Consider the following 21,793-nt stretch of genomic DNA (forward strand, 5'->3'; position numbering starts at 1 on the left):
GAAGTTAAGAAACAACTAAGTGATAAAGGTTTTTATTTATCACTACCAGGGGACCCAACATCAGCTTTGAAATCGAAAATTGACTCACTTATTTCTCTGGGATCACAAGCAGGATTTTTGACACCAAGGGAAGTCGAATTTTTGAAAGTAGATCACCCATGGATACCTGTAATTTATATATTACCCAAGATACACAAATCTCTGAAGGATCCTCCAGGCAGACCTATTGTTTCAGTGACAGGCTCTCTGTTGGAACCTTTTTCTAAATTCACAGACATGTTCCTCCAACCTTTGATTCCCCTCATCCCTTCCTACGTCAGGGACTCAACACATATTATTAATATACTTGATGAGATAAAAGTTACCAACAATAATATATTAGTTACATTTGATGTTGAATCCTTATACACTAACATCCCGCAAGATGAAGCCTTGTTAGTGATTAAGCAAGCACTGGTTCTTAGGACTATGTTTAGAAGAGTACCTACCGAATTTATCATGCAAATGATTACATGAGCCCTAAAAGAAAATTTTTTTGTTTTTGAAGGCCAATATTATAAACAGGTGAAGGGGACAGCTATGGGGGCAATGGTAGCCCCCTCTGTAGCCAATCTTTATATGGCACATTTTGAAGAGAAATATATACGAGAGAATCCGTATAATAGACATATCATGGTATGGAGGAGATTCATTGATGACATTTTGGTGATATGATATGAATCATTATTAAAAGAGTTCTTTGAATGGTTGAATAAAAGGGATAAAAATTTGAAGTTTCAAATGAATTATAGCAGAAAGGAGATACCTTTTTTTAGATATATTAATTCAATTTAGATATGGTTAATTTGTGACGACATTATATAGAAAACCCACAGACCGAAATAAATTGTTACAATATGGTAGCTGTCATAGCCATGCACTGAAGCGTAACCTGCCCTATACTCAGGTTTTGAGAGTAAAGAAACTGTGTTCAGATAATGACGAATGCAGAAAACAAATGAAGGTAATGGCTGTTTAGAATGTCACAGAAACAAAGAAATGATCTCCTCCATACTACTATTGATTTGAAAAAGAAAAAGAAGATAAGATTGTATGTACATTATATTATGACCACATGTCATCTGATTTAATTAAAATTTTTAGGAAGCATTGGTCATTGATACAGAGTATTCCATACTTTTCTGATAAAGAATTATTAATAGCATTCAAAAGGAATAGGAATTTGAAGGACTATCTTGCACCATCGGCTCTACCTGTACTCATAAGAGATGACCCAGTGTGGGGACATTTTCCATGTTTGAATTGCTTATTTTGTAATGTTAATTTGAAAACTACATGGTTTATTCACCCCATGACAGGAGAGAGATATGAATTGAAGCAATACTCCAACTGTAAGACTACACAGGTGGTCTATGCAGTGATTTGTCCATGTGGACTTGTGTATATTGGAAAAACTATGAGAGCATTTAACAAGCGCATCGCTGAGCATAAAAGTGCTATAAAGAGAAATATACAGGAGAAACCACTAGTTGAACATGTATATGACTTGAAGCTCTCTTTTGAAGAATTAAAGTTCCTTGTATTATTAAAAATTAAAACATTTTGGAGAGGTGGAGATACAGACAGGCAACTATTACAAGCAGAGCAAAGAATGATTTTTAAATTCAACACAGTGAAACCCTTTGGACTGAATCAGGAGAATGACTACACAGTATTTTTATAGACAATTTTTTAAAAATGATTTTATATTATTTATGGATCAACGAAATGGTCCAATTCATCACATTTTTTGGATTAAAAGTGTTTCAGAGTCCAATTTGATATATAAGTGTTACCATGTTGGAAGCATAGCTTGTGGTCATTACACATTGTGCTATTGTGAGAGTGAAGCTAAGCTTGAGTTAAAGGTGACAACCTATCTTGACGTCTGTCATTATGATGGCATGATGTTATCAGTTTGGCAGTGATTAAAAGTTTGTTTATTAAGATAGATTATTCTTTTTGTCACTATTTATGCAATAGGTATGTGTTGAGAATTGAATGATGTGAAGGTATTAGTTTTTGACGTTTTTTTTTTAGTAAGTAATGACCTTTGACCTGGATATGAGGTTTTAAAATAGCAAGCCACAGCACAGATGGTAATGTTATTGCACTTTGATCCAGAGCAGTGTCTGTTAACAAGCACAGTAAGTAGCTAGCTTGAATCTATGTGATGTTTGTGAGATGGTAGCATGGAGTAAAGTAGATGTACAAGTGTATCTAGTAAGAATGAGCTTGTTTGGTGATTGAGGGAGAAATAGAGTGTTTTCTCTTTTAATAAAAGGGAAGCCACAGACCAGATAGTATTGCTGTTGCATTTTGATCCAGAGCAGTGTCTGCTGACAAGTAGTCAGCTTTAATCTATGTGATGTTATGGGAGATGGCAGCATGGAGTAAAGCAGATGTATAAGTATATTTACTATAGAATGAGTTATGGTCTTTTGAAAGTTAGTTTCATTTATGCAGCCATGTCTTTTGATGATGTTATATAGTAAAGGCTGATAAAGGTTTAGGATTCAAGGTGGTCTATTTGTAGATTTATAACAGTGAGTAATTGAATGCTTTACACCATGAAATATAGTCAATTGTTGATATGATGAGAATTTTAATTGAGCTGACTGGTGAGATGTAGAGTTTGTGATACATGGGCTGATCAAGATGGGATTAATGTATATCTTTTTAATTTTGTTTTAGGCTTTTTTTGAAGGGGTATGTTGATCACCCCTGATTTTTAGGTATGTATTGATACATTATTGGATTTGATTAAATCCATCCAACATTTTATACACTTTTATATGTTTGAAAAGTGGCTTGTCTTATCTCCTCCTCTATTTTACTTTTGAATGTGTAATGCATTTATTATACTTTATTTTATCATTTGCTGTTATGACTTTCTATATATATATATGTACATAACTTGAGATGATGTTATCACTATTTTTATGTTTTTATTTGTAGTTTTACCCCTGATGCAGCCTGAGGGCGAAACGTGGCCACGTCGGGTACTGCTTTTATCTTGGTTTGAATAAATTATTTCTTTGTTTTTATATATGTGTATCGGTCTACTTTTTATAACAGACTTTTATGTAGCAAGTAGACTGTTGCCTTTTTTGTTTTTCTTTTCATGGCTAAAGTTAGCAAGATAATTAAATATTTTTGGATCATCAGAGGAAAACTTCCACTTAAGCCATGGGCTTTGGAGATAATGGAAGTAGATGAAACACCTCAACTCTTCATCAATCCAGAAAAAGAAGATTTTTTTTGTCTTTCTTCAATCTTTCCTTGCAAATATCCAGATAACTTAACTCTTTGTGGACCAGAATCAACACTAAAATCAACTTTATATTTCATAAGTAACCAACGATATTTGAAAAAAAGCAGAGTAATATGATCATATTTTCTATAGTAACCTAACAGTCTAAGTGCAGCATACTTGGAAATGCATGAAGCAATGTATATACTGTACATAAAGTTTTTTTCATTAAATTTATGTTTCATTGAACACAATAACCTCAAAATATAAAAACCTTTTTTTTAAATAACATCTGATATACGATCATTAAAAGTCAATTGTGAATCTACTATTATCCCTAGACACCTAAAACTAGCTATGGATGGAATAGCCTTACCTAACAAAGTTGGCCCTTTTACTAAGCTGTGGTAAGGCCTACACGTGTGCAGAGCACACCAAAACGAGACTACCGCCAGGCTAGCGTATCCCCCTTGTGGTAATTTTGGATTTGGCATGCGCTCATTCCGGTGGTAGAAAATTTTTAAAATTTTTCTACCATGTGCAGTGTTTCCGGCGGTAATCAGCAGTTGGCGCACGCTGAACGGTTACCATATGTATAGCGCATGAGCCCTTACTGCAAGATCAGTGGGTGGCGGTATGGGCTCAGGCCACAAATAGGCGCACACTAGTTTTATTTTTCATGCATGCCCATTTCCTGGCCCATTAAAAAAATGCCCTTTTTCCAGACACAGTAAAAAATGGCCTGGCATGTGCCAAAAACATAAGCCCACATTACCACAGGCCACTTTTCACCTCAGCTTAGTAAAAGGACCCCTAAGGTTGGCTGAGATCCTTAACCAGTAATCCAACAAGTCAAGATTTTATCTGTATTGAAAGCCACACAATGTTATTTCATCTATTGGACAGCTACAGTTAAACAATTTTGTAGTACTGTCAGATCTAACTTTAAAGGACCTATTTTTGTTACTATTAATATGTCATCCGCAAAACAATACTTTAACTCCAAATTCATGAACAATCGTTAGCAATGGTGCAATAAAGATATCACAGAGAACTGGAGGTAGGGCAGAACCCTGCAGTATCTCACATGTTAAACGATAGTTCTTGGAAATGGTGTCGTCTACCAATGCCGCATACATTCTATTTTTTAAAAATGAATTGAACCATGTCAATATAGTACATGAAATTCCTACAGAACTTTGTAACAACAGGTCATGATTAACAAGGTCAAACGCTGATGCTGAGTCCAATGAAACTGCTCGTGCAATGTACCCACTAACAGCTCATGAGTTTCACCCAGAAACAACTTAAAATTGTTTCTGTACTGTGTCCACTACAAAATCCCACTTGTCGAGGATGTAGAACATTAGTATCCTCATCAAAGATTACAATTGTTTAAGCACCAACTGTTCTACCACATTAGTTGGCATAAGTTGGACATGGGTCTATAAATTTGTACAGATACAGGATCAGCCTTTGAAGATTTTAGCATGGGATGTATATACGAGTGCTTCCAGGATGTAGGAACCAGTTCTACTCCTATGTCCCAGACATATTCAGTCTCTAATATTGTTAGTAAAATTAACTCTCAAAGCAATCACCCAGTGAGTCTAAGGAAGGAAGTTGCAACTTATTAGCAGACATCTTCCTTCCGGAGTTCATTAATAATTGAGAATAATTGCCTAGAACTGTTGTCACTATCATTAATCAATTTACTAAAATAGGTCTTCTTTGCTAGCCATATTTGAGAAATATAATATTTGTTCTGTTCCAGTATATGTTGGCGAAGTAGTTCAGTTTGAACTTTATGGTAAAGGTGCTAAGTGAAACCCATCGTAATACCAGCCTTATATGTTGTATTTTGCTGTCTAATTACAGTTACAGGAGCAATTGTATTCATTTCCTAATGTTTGTGACCATGAAACTGAAGGAAATGAGCTAAACAGAGGAGGCAATTTGTCTATACTATACTACACTACATATAGGTTTATATTCTACTTATTTCAAACATAATTCTAAGTGGATATCACCAAGATTACTACTACTACTACTACTACTACTATTTAGCATTTCTATAGCGCTACAAGGCATACGCAGCGCTGCACAAACATAGAAGATAACCTCTTCAATCAAGGCAAGAAACCATAGTACATAATTTCAACAATAAAATTATATTACTCAACCAAAGTTATGTCCAGGAGAACAAATATGTTTTTAAAGCTTTTCAAATAAGATTGTAGATGGCCACATTCTGATCTGAAATGGAACATTGTTCCAAATTCTTACACAATAGAAAGAAAATGATGATTCTAAATGTGTATTATAGTTAATACCCTTCACTGCTGGATAGTTAAGCTTCAACTTCTGTGTATTCATTGATGTTAGCCAATTATTTGGCAAAGGTAACAGCTCAGTCAAGCCTTCAGAATTTAAATCAGAAAAGGCTTTATATGGTATACAAGCAATTTTGATCTTGACTCTCTTATCTACCAGGAGGCAGTGCATGGTGACCAATAATGGACAGGTATGTTCAAACTTGCCCAAAGAGAAAATCAACCTTGCCACTGTATTTTGTAGAAGTTGAAGCCTTCCCTGCAATCTAGAGTATATAGCCCTGTATAATGAATTACAATAGTCTAATTATGGAAGTAGTATACATTGATCAACAATCCTGAAACTATTTTTACTGCATGAGGATCTGATTGCCTTGTTGAAATAACTTAAAAAAGAATTGTGACTCAAAAGTCAATCTCGAGTCCAAAATAATTCCTTGAATACTTGGTTCTTTTTTGATTTTCAAATTTCACCTGATGTCATTGTCAATTTTTTTAACTGGCATTGACTCAAAATCCTAAACCACAAGATCTTAGTCTTGGATTTGTTTAACTTCAAATAAATTCTCTTGGGACCAAGAATCTATCAGTGAGATATATAGTCTTAAGCTTAGAAATATATCATTGTAGGAGTTCTGTTCTGGGTAAGCAAAAATATATCATTGTAATAAGACAGTACAACATTACTCATTTTGGACAATGCTTTGCCAAGCAAACTTAAGTATATGTTAATCAAGCATGGGCAAAGGGGTGAACCCTGGGGGACCCCACAGTCAGACCGCCAGAGAGGAGAAATATCTCCGTTTTTCTTTACCCTGTAAGTACGATTATTAAGATGGATCCTCTTTACTTTCCTTACTAATCTTACTTTCCATTTTATTGTGGCCCTACTTCCTTTTGAATAGTAACTACAAAGATTACTAACTTATGATCTGTCTATCAAAATGTTTTGCAAAACAAATCTGAAAGAAAAAACGTTTTAACAAGGTCCAACGTGTGTCCTGCAATATGGGTTGAAGATCCAATCCATTGTTTCAACCCTAGCTCTGTAATAAAACTTCTAAAATAAATTGTTTGTGCGTTATCAACTAATTCATAACGAACATATTAGAATACTGAATAACCAATTGTCCAATTGTTTGATATATTTATTATTTTGTTATATTTATATCCCACATTTTCCCACCTATTTGCAGGCTCAATGTGGCTTACAAAGTACCGTAAAGGTGTTTGCCATTTCGGTTGATAATAAATACAAGATTGTGTTGTGATCAGATGAGGTAGAAGTGAGTCAATCGTTAGGGATCAAGGGGAGAGGATAGTATGTTGTCCAGTACAATCTTCCCATATACCTACAGATAACCTAGGTGGACAATAAAAAAGGACTAAGTACAGTGGTATAGACATATTCAATTTCCCTATAAGTACTTCTTTATATGGTAGTGTCGCTAAAGATACATTCATAGAAAATTTTTCATTACATAAAAAAGCCAACCCTCCCCCTTTTTTTGCAGTATGAAACATGGAGATGAAGAAAACTCGAGGATATGGAGTGTATCAAATACGATTCCTCTCCATGTCTAAGCCTGGTTTCAGTTAAGCCCAATACTTTAATATCATCAATTTTAGTTAAATCAAGAATAAATAGTGTATTACTCTTCAAATATCTACAATTCAACAATCCCATATTAAAATCAACATGTGATGTGGATTCACATAATAAATCCCATGAGGATGGTTATTCCATATAGGTGGAATCATGTTGTTCATCACTGTCATCTTATTCTCTAACTGTAACATCCCAACCAGGATACCTCGAAACATTGTGGACATCAGTTTCCTCATAGTCTTCCCTCTATTACTCCTGTCAAATGAGCTTGCCCAAGGAGTCTGACCTTTTCCTTGGACGCATGTCGCTGAAGCACAGATGCCGCTAGGTGAATTATTTTTATACAAAACTGACAGATTCAAACAGCAACAAACTACTCAATTAGGACTAATTTTATAACAGTGTGCCTATGAAAAGTCTTGAACAGGTACCTATTTTATGCCTGTCTGATTAAGGGGACATACAGTAGATGTCTATGCACTTTTAGGGGGAAAGGGAAAGGGATTTGATATACCACCTTTCTGTGGTATTACATAGCATATATAGGTACTTATTTGTACCTGGGGCAATGGAGGGTTAAGTGACTTGCCCAGAGTCACAAGGAGCTGCAGTGGGAATCAAACCCAGTTCCCCAGAATCAAAGTCTGCTGCATTAACCACTAGGCTACTCCTCCACAGCAGCTACAATACTTTCCTACAGAGCATATATGCTCTTGCTTAAATTTACACTTGCTCCATGGTAGGTGTAAATGGGTGCATGCAGTCTATGTATATAGGTTATGTATAGGCATCACAACTCTGCCTCTGGTCTGCCAAAGCTATGCCCTAGGACTACCTACAAGCGATCTGTGGAAAAATAGGTTTTTCCTTATTGCCATACATACTTGAATGGACATGTACACTCATGCAACTTTATAAAAGCCATTTTTTCCATATGTAAAACATGATTTACACTCAGAAGCTTTACCAATAGGCCCTTAAACAGCAATACACCTTATACTGGAAAAACAAGACAAGCCTGACTGGTATAGCAGAGATGCAATTACCCAGTTCTAGGCTGAGATTTTGGGACAGTCCTGGATTTCTGGCCACACCATCTGGTTACATTATGGGACTTGCAACACTGATTTCAATAGGCAGGATCAGGCACTACAAATCCCATATTGCTTTGGGATGTAAATTCAAAACCAGCCTGGAACTGGGGATCTCTGCTACAGACACACTAGCAGGATATCTCACCTGTGCCAGATGGACAGTCACCAAATACAGAATGAATGACCACAGATTAGAAAATAGAAATGTACAAATAAAAATGTAAATGGAAACCCTGAGAAACCAGACTCTACATGCAGTGCCATTCATACATACATGCATAGCATATATGATACAACACTTCAATTAGACCAGAATCAGAATGCCGTGAGAAGGCGAATGTGCATGTAGTGCAGAGTAGCAAGTCAGCACAGACAAGTATTAAAAACCGCTCACGTTCGGTTTCTCACCGGCATTCTGATGTTGGTCTAATCAAAGTGCTGTATCATTGGATGTTGTACTGTATTAATCCTCATTCATCAAGTTTTATTGAAAATATTGCTCGACTCCTGAGGCAGGCGCATGTGGTTCTGAAATGCAGATCCGCGTCTAGTCGCTACTGTTATCATAAAAGTTGATTTTTAATAAACAGCGCATGTTGGAATTACGTTGGCCCACCTTTAGTTTGTGTCCTTGTGTTTATAGTAAGAGGAACACTTCTGCTTCTTTTCTTTCTTTTTGGCACCTACATTCAACAGTTGGGTGTGCAAATGCAACCATTCTATAAAGTGCACGCAAGGATAGTTGGACTGACCCTGACATGCCCATGCCCCTCCCATGTTAATGCGCACTCTATATAGAATAGGGGCATAAGTTTGTTGTTTGGGCAACAGCAAATTAGTGCCATTCAGTGCTTATTAATGCCAATTATTGGTATTTATCACCAGTTTAGCATCAATTAGTTAATCACGTTATGCATGTAACTGGCCCTATTCTATAACTGTGTGCCTAATTTTGGGTACCATTTACAAAATTTGAGGGTATGTGTGCAGTGCTAATTAAACCCAAGCTAGTAATTTTGAATGCATTGCAAAATGCCAATTCCAGCACCAGCTCTTGCTGAGTTAATACAAGATGAAATGTTAGAGAAAAATCACATCATATTTCAGTGGTTATACAGTTTTGAAGGGTTCAGTTATCCAGCCTCATTGTTAGTAACAGCAGAAGTTCTTTGGACTTGCCAGAATCTAATCTATAGACGGTGCACAAACACAAAACAATAAATGATATTGTTTGATCAGCTTCCAGGACATTCATTACAGGACTGAATAACATCTGAAGAAAGATATCTAGGGCTGCCCTTAGGCCAAATTGAAGTTCTTAATGTGCCAATCAGAAATGGTTTATACATACATTGTTTAGCTTGAGCTTGCTCTTGTCCTGTTTCTGGAGATGCCCAGAAAGATGATACAGGACGGCCCTGCTTCGTCTCCTGTTTGCATTGAAGCCTGGGGGTCTGGTGTCCGTGTAGATCTCCAAATCATCAGCTGCCGAGGAAAGAGAAACACACAAGGTGATCAGTGAATGAACCAGAGTTTTAAATGCAACACAACACCTGATTCTAGGAATTAACCTGCTGAAAGAATATACAATACAGTAGAACCTCAATGCTCTCCTAGAGGCGCATTTAGCCACTTGGAGTTTTGGATTACCACAATGGTTACACATGAGATAGATCTGTACATTACAGGGGCAATTCTATAACTCAGCACCTACAATTAAGTACCAACCTCCTACAAGCCCCTCCCACACAATCAAGCCCTTCCCCGTTGACCAAAACTGACTTCTCCCCATGCCCTGGACTCCTTACCCACTCCCAGGACCTAGCTAGGGGTGATCCCTGATGGTCTAGTGTCCCTGGATGGGATCTATGTCAGTAGATCCTGTACTAAAATGCTACTGTAACTGTACATGTCACAATTTCTAAAATGTGTCTCCATGTAGTTACGCAGGTATTTGCAGGATGGCATATAGGTGCCAGGCTAGCATTTGTGCATGTAAGTGCACATTTACATATGAAACATCTGCATAAATGTAAGAACCTCGGTTACAGAATGGTTCTGAATGTATCTCTAATATATTCATATTTATCTCCTGCATAGTCATTCTGGTATTCCTAAAAATCCAACTGTCTAGGTGTGCTTCCAGAAGAGAGTTAAAAAGCAGAGATCTGGCACAGTGGCATACCAAGAGAGGGGTGTTGGGTGCAGTTCATTCAGGGGGGAAGGAAGCAAGGGGTACACTGAACACTTGTGTGGCTATTGGCTCTGCCAATCCCCTGCCCCCTCTGATGTCAACTTCCTGTTCCGGGACACGGGACCTTACAGAACTGACAGCAGTGCGACTGCTCAGTGCACCACCTTGCTAGAGGGAGAGAGAGAGGGTGGGGTTGACGCACCTGAAGGAGGGGGTGATCACCCTGGGTGGCATCCAAGCTAGGTACACTACTGCTCTGGCATACTTCCTTAAATATATACACTGATCTCATGTATTTATCCAAACACAGATGCTTAATATATAGTTATCTAATCAAATTATTGATAAAGGTTTCATATTTATATAGTTTAACTTTAAATTGGCACCAAAATGCACAGTTTATCAGCCACTGTAATTGAAGATTATAAAACCTTATAGGGGGAATAAATCTGTTGGGGGTAGACCAGAAGAACAACAAAGAGAGTCCAATTCTCCCGCAAAAACACACAAAGAAACAACAGTCTGGTCCTTCTGAATATCTTCCGCTTGACTTGTTGTTTCTTTGGGGGTAGACCAGGTCATACACACATATAACTCTGTCCTCTACCTTGCACAGTTGTGTAAATTATAAGCCTTGAGGGCCACCAAGAGGTCAGGTTTTCAGGATACCCTACCTTCCCTGTATGCAAATCTCTCATGCAAATTTATTAGGGGCATCCTGGGGACCTAATCTGTTGGTGGCCCTTGAGGACTGGGAGTGAAGACCAAGGTTATAAAGTTGTGCACACAACTTGACCCTTACCCCTGAATTCTATATACGGTGCCCAAAGTTGCATGTCCATTTCCGAGATGTGTGTGCAAACAAATTAGATAATGAGCTTTGAACCATCAATAATTGAGTGGCAACAAACCAATTGTTGATGTTAACTGGCGCTCATTAAAATCTGTGCATGCATCTGGATGCACACTATTCTACAAGGTACGGTGCCATATCTCAAAAGGGGTGTGGCCATGAGCATGTCAGGGCATTCCAAATAGTTGTGTGCAGAATTACAGAATTAGTGGGTGCAGTGCACTTCAGACAGGCAGATCCAGGCCCATCCCCCCCCCCCACCTGTTACACTTGTGGTGGTAAATGTGAGCCCTCCAAAACCCACCACAAACCCACTGTACCCACATCTAGATGCCCCCCTTCATCCCTAAGGGCTATGGTAGTGGTGTACAGTTGTGAGGAGTGGATTTTGGGGGGCTCAACACACAAGGTAAGGGAGCTATGCAACTGGGAGCAGTGCCCCCTAGGGTGCCCGGTTAGTGTCCTGGCATGTGAGGGGGACCAGTGTACTAGGAATGCTGGCTCCTCCCATGACCAAATGGTTTGGATTTGGTCATTTTTGAGATGGCCGTCCTCAGTTTCCATTATCGGCAAAAACCAAGGTCGCCCATCTCTAAGGTCGGCGATCTCAACATTTAGGTCGACCTAAATGTTGAGATTTGGGCGTCCCCGACCGTATTATCGAAACGAAAGATGGACGCCCATCTTGTTTCGATAATACGGGATGCCCCGTCCCTTCGCTGGGGCGTCCTTAGAGATGGGCACCCTTAAAGATGGGCGCCCAGTTTGATTATGCCCCTCAAGGTTGTTTTGCAATACTAGATGATATATTTTCTTGGATTCAGATACCATTATTAGACCCTTCACACAAGCATTTATCACCAAAAACACGGACCATGTTGGGTCTGATTAACAAAACAAGATTGAGACACCCCTTTTCTTGAAGGCTCCTTGTGCATTTTTGATAATTACTTTTGTTATTGTGCTTTTTGGTTTCCCTCTCCTCTAGGTTTTTGTTTCTATCCATACTCTGCCCAAGTGTGCGCCATCTCATACTTACATGATAAGCGATTTTGGCATGTATGTTTTAAAACTGCACCTAACACTTATGCATAATTGCCAATTAGTGGCACAATCACACATGTAAGTGCTATTATTCCATAACTTATGTGCACAATTGGCGCCTACCTTTAGGTAACTGTTCCCTCTAAGCTGAGCAGGAATCCTCCAACTGCATTGTTGCCAGTGGGGGTGGGCTGTGTGCTTCAATATTGTGTTCTCATTTGTTAGGGCAAACAGGTTCCCTGGAGTCCTGCAGAACTTGCCTGCCCTTTCCTATTGAAAATATGACAGTGAAACAGCACCCCCCCCCCCCCCCCCCCCACTGGCGGGACTGTAGGTGGAAGACTCCCGTTCAGCTTATTTATTTATTTAGATTTTGCTCACACCTTTTTCAGTAGTAGTTCAAGGTGAGTTACATTCAGGTACACTGGATATTTCTTAAAGGGAGCAGTGCTTTAGGTGTCCATAGAATTGCCCTTTATATTTTGCATTTATAGTAGCATTTTAATTTATTTTTTTTCCAGGCCACCAGTCTAGACCTGCATTCTTTTCAAGGGTAGGGGTATGATTTTGTTATCATTAATTAGCATACTTGTAAGACACATGCATACTGTATTCTTTGCATTACTGTAATCTATTTAATATACACTGCTCAACACTGCTTGTACACTATATCCTGGAGATCAAATGATGATAGCAAGATATTGGCTATTCATTTGACAGTATTTGTATACAAACATGAAGGCAAAATTAGGGAAAAAGCATGTGGAAAATGGCTCATGGAATTCTGTTAACAGTGAATCAATGTTTGTTTTGCTGTTAAAACTGCTTCTCACAAAGATATGCATTTGGCTTTTTTTTTGGGGGGGGGGGGGAATCTTTATTTCTTAGGAAACCACTTTTCCATCTAATCTGGCCCATTCTCAAATCTATGTCTTTTCACTGGTTTTTCCTCCATGCCAAATTTTGTCCCTTTCCTTTAAATTTAAAAATGTATGTTGGAATTATGAGGTATCATCTTAGAGAAAGTTAACAAGGGACATACCTCAGGGATCCCTCCTTTTGCTGATTTGTATCTTGCACCATTGGCTGGATTGTTGGAAATTTGGAATGTTAATTTTCATTTTTTGCTGATGATATCCAGGTTTCTCATTTTTATAAAGAATGGCCAGCTTGGTGCCATGTCTGATTTTAATTGGAAGTTAAATATGCTGAATGACTGACTTCATAGCCATGATCTAATCTTGAATCTTCTTCTATGTGGCTGTCTTGTATGTCCAGATCTTTGACAACTATGCCTCAAATACAGAGGAAACTGCTTCCATTAATGGACAATATTACTACTTTGGGCATTCATTATGACAACTCCTTGAGGTTTGAGCTGCAAATTAACAATTGGGTGAAATCTTACTATTTTTAGCTTCATAAAATTCATCAACTGAAACCATTCCTTACAAAATCAAATCTGGTGAAAATTTATGTGCCTTAGTTATTCGTAGATTAGATTATTGTAATTCACTTTATCAGGGACTGACTGAGGTTAGTCTGAAAAAAACTTCATTTGGTATAGAATACTGCGGCATGCTTGTTATCTGGGAAAAAAAAGTTATCTGGAAAAATCCACTGCTTATTTCTATGATGCAGCTTCTGGAACGTCTTCTCCCATACAAGTTTGACCATTTTTTTTTATTGGGGAGAGTATTTTATTTCTCGTTTGCTACCACTTCTGTTCAGTGTTCACAGAGTTGCAAGGCAGATAAGTCTATACCTTACTGTTCATATTTTCAAATCACTTAATTCTTTATTTATAAATTCAAGCAATAACAAAAAAGATAACACTTGTAAACAGAAACATGGATAAGAAGCAAAAAGAAAATAGAAAAATCGCATAATAAAGTAATATATTCATAATCCTTAGAACACAAATGAAAGATAATAAGGTTAGTCAGGAGATGGAGATCCAAATAAAGAAATTAAATCAATAAGGTCCTAACATGATTAGCCCACCACTTATATTCCAAATACAATATCTAAGAAGTTAGACTTATTTAGTAACAGTGATGTTCCTAGGGGGGCTGACACCCGGGGCGGATCGCCGATGCGCCCTGCCCCCCGGATGCAGCGCCCCCCAGAACAGCGCGACGCCCCCCCCCCCCCTGGGTGCATGCCGCTGGCTCTTCGTTTTCTTGCTCCCTCTGCCCCGGAACAGGAAGGGAGCATGAAAACGAAGAGCCAACAGGCGCATGGCACCCCCCCCAGCGGCGTGCACCCGGGGCGGACCGCCCCCACTGCCCCCCCTTGGTACGCCACTGTTTAGTAACAATATTTAACATCAGAATACATCCAAACCCCTTTTCCACAGAAAAGAGTTTGAAAATAATGGTAAAAAGAATCTCAATACCACATTCATATCCTGTTCAAAACTAAATGAAACTAACAGGGTAGCCTGACAACAAGGTTTCAAGCATATCTTAAATGTTCATTACTTCACTTTTTGACTTCTGAGCTTCAATTCTAGTCTCTAAATTCTCTGCTGAAGATTTTCTCATAGGAATATAGTAAATATGATTTAATGGAGGTATAGTTTAAGGGAGGAATTTCAACACCTCTATATTTCTTGAAGGCATCCATAGGTGGAATTCCCAGAGACTTAGGGAAGCTCAGGAGACAAATATTCAATCTACGATTATAGTTCTCTATTTGCTCAATTCTTCTATGAAGAGTTGCTTTATCTTTAACAATAGCAGATGTTATATCTTGCAATGTTTTAACCTCTTCCTTAATACTTTTACTTCAGAAGCAAATACTAAGGTGCACTGAAAAATGGCCTGTGGTACTGTAGACACATGTTTTCGGCACACGCAGAATTATGTTTTAGTGCACCTACAAAAAATGCCTTTTTTGCCAAAAACGAAATGTGTGGCAAAATGAAAATTGCTGCACGTCCATTTTGGGTCTGAGATCTTACCACAAACCATTGACCTAGTGGTAAGGTCTCAGACGGTAATGGTCTATGTGCGTCAAATGCCACTTGATGCGCATAGCTGCCTTGCGCTAGAAAATAAAAAAATATTTTTCAGATATTTGTAGTGGACACACTCCAAAATTGAAATTACTGCAAGGGCCATGCGGTAACCGGGCAGTAACTCCAATTTGGTGCGTGTTGGCGCACGTTGGGTGCGCATAGGTGCCTATGTGGCTTAGTAAAAGGGCCCCTTAGTTCCTTCCAAGTTTTTTTGTTAAATTATTAACAGCACTCACTAGCATAGTAATTTCTTGAGCTGACTTGGAAACAGTAGAATCAAACTTCTGGAGAGCAAATCAGATACTCTCCAGAGTCACTACTGTGGGTCTCCACAGTGTACTGAATCCCCAGCTAGGAGTCCAATGATGTCACTTCCTCAATCTGGCTCAGCAGCTTCTGCTGCTCAATAGAGGGCTTCCAACCTGGCTTCTATCGCAGTAAGGAGTCCCTGCAGTCCTGCTGCTTCAGATGGATACAGCGGTGGATTGCAAATCGGGGGAGGGGGTGGAGAGTGTAACATCAAGTCCCAGAACTTCGGGCTCTCCTCTGCTTGAAGTTTGAGCAGAAGCCCTCCCGGTTACTTGTGCGGGGGTTCTGACAGCAACTCTTGTAAACGACTGTGGAGAGGAGATGAGGATATACGTACATAAGTATTGACATACTGGAACAGACCAAAGGTCCATCAAGCCCAGCATCCTGTTTCCAACACTGGCCAATCCAGGTCACAAATACCCGGCAAGATCCCCAAAAAAGTGCAAAACATTTTATGCTGCTTATCCCAGAAATATTTTCCCTAAGTCCAATTTAATAATGGTCTTAACCATCAAGTGAAAAGGTTTTGACCATCCCTTTACGCTTTGTATGAGGCATATTTAGGAAACAAGAAGAATTCAGCAGGTAAGAATGCTCTGACCCTGTTACAGACTCATGCTGGTGCTTCCATCTTGCCCCACCTCTCTCCTAAATCACCTATTCTTCAAGGCTGTACTGTTTTTAATACCTGCCTAATTGTTGTTGCATGATCTGTTTCCTTGGCTGCAAACCGAAGGAAAAGTGGTATCTCCAGCCCTGGCCTGCCTGAGGAGCAGGAGTTAGGTTTGAGAATCACCTGAATTTATGCTGTTGTTTAGTTATTTAAACTGCAGTGGGCCCAGTCTTTGCATTATAGGTCAAACATGAAATTTATACGACGAAGTCTGGTGTTACGTATCTAGCAACACCAATAATTACTTGCCTATTCTGTTTTACGGTTTACTGCAGTGCAAACTCATTCTTTTGATCAGTGACTTTTCTAGTTTTTCATACACAATGCTGTCTGCTGGAAGGTTATGGAATCTACAGAGGCATGGTAATGTATGTTATCTACAGAGGCATGGTAATGTATGTTCTTTAACTGTGGCTAATTCTGTAATGCTTAGATTTGCTTATCTGAGTTCTACAGTATTACCTTTGAAGCATGCCCTAAGCTATAATGGGGAAGACAAACCTGACCTAAGTAGAAATGAAGGGGGGGGGGGGAGGAAAGAGAATTGAGAATAGCTTTGCTGTCAGGCAGGCAGCATCATTATAATTTGAAATATTATATAAAGATAAAGTAACCTGCATGGGTTGAATAACTGAGTAATCTTTTCTGTACTTTAATAAATGAAGCTACAAGCTTGGAAATGTCTAACAAATTGAAAAAAGTAATTAAATTAGGAAGCAGCCCGCATCCTGCTGAGAAGAGGCCTCTCCAGGAATTAATATGAATATAACGATACCTTTACCAAGGAGCATCGTAGTATAATAAATAGGATCCTTTGCTCAGCAGAGACAATACATTGACACTGAATGTAAATAAAGAGAGAGTGGAAAACAGTGGTAGCCCAAAGCAATGCTGGAGGAAGGCACAGTTATTGTAACCCAAGAGCAATGGATTCCTTTACCAGTCATGGAAATAGAATTATTTATTTATTTAGATTTAGCTTGCACCTCTTTCAGTAGCGTCTCAAGGTAGGTTACATTCAGGTATACTGGGTATTTCCCTGTCCCTGGAGTGCTCACAATCTGAGTTTGTACCTGAGGCAATGGCAGGTTAGTGACTTTCCCAAGATCACAAGGAGCAGCAGCAGGATTGCAACTTGGCTTCCCTGGTTGTCAGCCTTGTGTGCTACTGCTAACCACTAGACCACTCCTCTACTCCAGTAACTTTGATTGTATAGGTCTTATAAAAATCCACGTTTGTTATCACCACTATTATTATATGACCCCAGGGTTGCACAGTGCCCTAGTGTTTGGGGTGTTTTTAATAGAATATGCAGAGATATTTTCCATATGATGTCTAAATCTGACTTTGGACGTTTTGCTGAAAACGTCCAAAAATTAAGTAGGGAAAGTGACCATTTTCAAACTAGAAAAACATCTATCTTTTTTCCTTGAAAAAGAATTTCCTAGATGTTATTGCACTTACTACATCTATCTTTTTGGACTATTTTCAAAAAATCCCGGCCAAATGCAAAATGCACAAAATCAAGCCATTGGGACAAAGGAGGAGCCAGCTTTCCTAGCAGACTGGCCACACAGACATCCCAGCAGAGTAGTGGGGTACCATAGGGGACAGTACAGTGGACTTCACATAAAATGTCCTAGGTACACATCTCACCATTACCCCCCTATATTTTATGGTGAGCCCATCAAAACCCACGAAAATCCTACTGCACCCAATTATACATCACTACAATAGCCCTTATGGTTGCAGGTGTCCCCTATATGTGGGTACAGTAGGTTTCGGGGGATGACACTTTCCACAAGTGTAATAGTTAGAGTGGATTATGGGCCTGGGTCACCTTCTCTACAGTGCGCTACACTGACCACTAGGCTACTCCAGGGACCTGCTTGCTACTCTAATAGGACCGGCCATCATAACATCTGAAGCTCTCATAGAGGCTGGTATGTACTGTTTCATATAAATCTTTGTGGGGTGGGAGGGGGTCAATGACCACTGGGAGAGTAAGGGGGTGTCAATCCTTTTTTCCTGCAGTGGTCATCTGTTCATTTAGGGCTTATAAAACAGGTCTAGATCAAAACATCCAACTTATAGCCCTGAATGTTTTTGTTTTGTTCCATTATGGCAGAAAAACATCCAAGTGTTAAGAACGCCCAGATCCTGCCCTTAACACGTCCCTGATATGCCCCTTGTAATTTGAACACACTTCTGATGGACTTCTTAGAGAAACATCTAAAAATTGGTTTTGAAAATACCAATTTGGATGTTTTTGTGAGGAAAATGTCCAAATGCAGATATATGCCACTTTTTGGATGTTTTTCTCTTTTGAAAATGAGCCTCATAAATAATACAATAAATTTTGGCAGATAAAGACCTGAACGCTCCATCCAGTCTGCCCAACATGGTGACCAGAGTTGAATCTGACACTCTACACAGGTTCCACTTCTTCATGATTAAACACTGGTTGTTGTTTTTTCTCTCTCTCGGGTCACAGACCATAGAAGTCTGCCCGGCACCAGTCTTACTTCCCAACTACTGGAGTTGCCATCAAACCCCACTCAAGTCTTGATTCTGATCTGTTTTTCCCATTTATGGGACCCAGACTATAGAAGTCTGCCCGGCATTGGTCTTACATCCCAATATGATTCTGTATAATGGATTGTATATAGTAATCATGCAGCCATTACCATTGCCCCAATCCCTGAATAATGGTGCAACTACTTAGAGTTTTTTTCCAACTGAAGCCCTACAAGGAAAGCCGGGGGAGGAGTTGTGATATCATAGATGTTATAAGAAAGGGAATTGTGGAGAGAAAAATACCTCCCTCTCTCTTCCCCCTCCTCTCTCTCTTTTTCATCCTTTTTATGCCAAGGTTTTGGTGGCCTGAAGAGGTGTAGGCTCTCTGTGGTCCCACCTAAGTCTATATTCCAATATTTTATAACGGTAATATGGCGCTTCTCAAATCATAGTGGTGAGCAGCTATGTCCTGGCCAGCTCATGATGCTGCCACCAGCCTCTGCTATGTGCGGCAGTCCCTTGAAATTTCCTCCCTTGGGTACTAAGGGAAAGGGATTCAAAAAGTCCTTGTTTCCATAGTGACCGTTTTACTAAGCTGTGTAAGCATCTATGCACGCCCAACATGCACCAAAATGAAGTTACTGCCCAGCTACTGTGTGGCTCTTGCGGTAATTTCATTTTTGGCACATGTCTGATATGCACGTCCAAAAAATAATTTTTTTTCAGATGCGCTTATCGGACATGCGTCGTGGCATTTGATGCACATAAATCATTACCACCCAGTCATCCTGTGAGTCTTTACTGCTAGGTCAATGGCTGGTGGTAAAGTCGCAGATCCAAAATGGACGCACGGCAATTTTGATTTTGCTCTACACTCCTAGTGTGCATTAGAAATGATCATATTCAGTTTAAGAAGCGTATTTACCTGCTAGACTCAGAAAGAGGACAGCCAGACTTATGAGACTGCTTCACTGCTTATCCCATGTTCAAATCAAATAAAAGATTCCATAGACCTACTAGCCTCCACTTCTTCCCCTTACTGAAGAGCTAGATCCTGAACTTATTAAAGGGGAAGTTATCAAGCCGTGTTAGGGTAGTAACCTACATTTGTATTTAATGAAATCTGATATATAAATAAAGGGAAGGGAGATGCATACAGGAAGATGGAGATGGATACTATGGACAAACTGCAGTCTTATGTGATGACAGAAGCTTTGAAACAACAAGTCTATAAAGGGCATTAAATGATGACCATGGCTTGGATAAGAATGTAGCAGGCACAGTTGAAATGCCATTGGTTTAGTAATAGTTGAGGTAAGGTGATGGGTAACAAGGGATAAAGGAAATGAAAATTGACTGACCAAATAAATTTTTGGTGTTGAAAAAATGAGCAAAAGAATTGGCACTAACTCAAAGAACCATCAGCACGTACTTATGTCTGCAACAAAGGTGAGACATTTTCAAATAAACATTTACCCTGGTAAAAGACTTTTGGAAATAGCTCACATGCATGTGTGTATATACTGTGATAAAGGCACATCCAGGATAGCTGGGTTAAGGCAGTGTCAGTTTGAAATACAAGTCTCAGAAGGCATTGCAGGCAAGGAGCCAGGGGGTGAGATGAGGAACCCGGACTGGACTCTTAGCTGCAATGAGGGAAGACATGGGTGTAAGCTGGCAGGACGTGTAGACGGGCTGCCACTAGGGGGAAAGAGAGTTAGGAAACCCTGTGTGCAGGAGCTCATCATTAGTCTAATGCTTAACTCAGCTGGTATGGGTGTGGGGGAAGCTAATGGAAGGAGAATGATTGGTTGTGAGAGCAGAAGCCAGGGGTTTATTAGGCAGGTGGGAAGGAGTCCCAGGGCGGAGAGAAGCAGTTGCAGGCTGAAAATCCTTGGGTAAGAGAGGTCCCTAAAGTACTGAAGTAGGCTGAAATCCCTTGGGTGTGAGGAAGTCCCAAACGTATTTGCAGGCTGAAAATCCTTGGGTAAGGGAGGTCCCTAAAGTATTGAATTTACCAGTGAAGCTGATGCAGGGTGGAATCCCTCGGGTATGAGGAGTCCCTAAAGTATTGAACTCTCCTGAAGGTAAAGAGATTAGAAGGTAGAAACTGCTGCTTTGTGATTTAACTGTGATGATGAATTGAATGAACTACTTCTATTTGAAATTGAACTACTGCTTATGGGGCACTGGATAAAGAGCCCAGACTGGAGCTGACTGTGAGCCTGTATTGAATCCTGATATGTGCTGATAGCCTACTGCTTAAAGGGGACTATTTGCCACACACTTTCAGGTGGCTTATATGTGCTTAAGATTGAAGGTGAATACTGCTGTTGGAACTGTGTATCAGGTCTACTAGAAACCTGCATGGAATAAAGTCTTTAAGATTGAAGTTACGGGTGGACATTTATTTCTTGACTGTACCAGGAGCCTGTGGCTGGAGGAGATTGTTCTATCCTTGGCTGCACCTAGAGGTACCTGCTTACAATACTTATATACCAAAGTTTAATATGTGGAAGTATCTGATAGTGGTGGTGTTGAGATGATCATGATTATTGAATTTAATTATTTAAATCTCAGTGGCGAAGCAAGGCTGAAAATTACCTAATATCCTTGCACCATCCCTGTATAAACACAGTGAACCAACATTCCCTATTCTCTGGATATTTAGATGTTAGAACGACATTGTAATTGAATCTAAATGTTGAGGTCTCTAGAGTTCTGATCATCAGCCATTAATATCAAGCCTATGGACTTCCTTGCTCATCTCTATAGGAATTCAAGAGGTAGAACTTCAGAACAAAATGAATCAAACATTAGTAAGTATGGTGCTTGAATGTACACCAACCT

The 21,793-nt window shown here is 39.3% G+C and overlaps 1 protein-coding gene across 1 annotated transcript in view; it reads right to left on the reverse strand.

The window, feature by feature from the left end:
• Positions 1-21,793, reverse strand: part of LOC115474743 (potassium voltage-gated channel subfamily H member 8-like) — a 625,512-nt gene that overhangs the window by 435,397 nt on the left and 168,322 nt on the right. The window contains exon 3 of the mRNA XM_030210385.1: positions 9,680-9,813. Within this exon, the coding sequence (XP_030066245.1) occupies positions 9,680-9,813 (134 nt within the window). The remainder of the gene's footprint in view (positions 1-9,679; positions 9,814-21,793) is intronic.

Source organism: Microcaecilia unicolor, chromosome 7, assembly GCF_901765095.1.
Source record: "Microcaecilia unicolor chromosome 7, aMicUni1.1, whole genome shotgun sequence".
Lineage (NCBI taxonomy): Eukaryota > Metazoa > Chordata > Amphibia > Gymnophiona > Siphonopidae > Microcaecilia > Microcaecilia unicolor.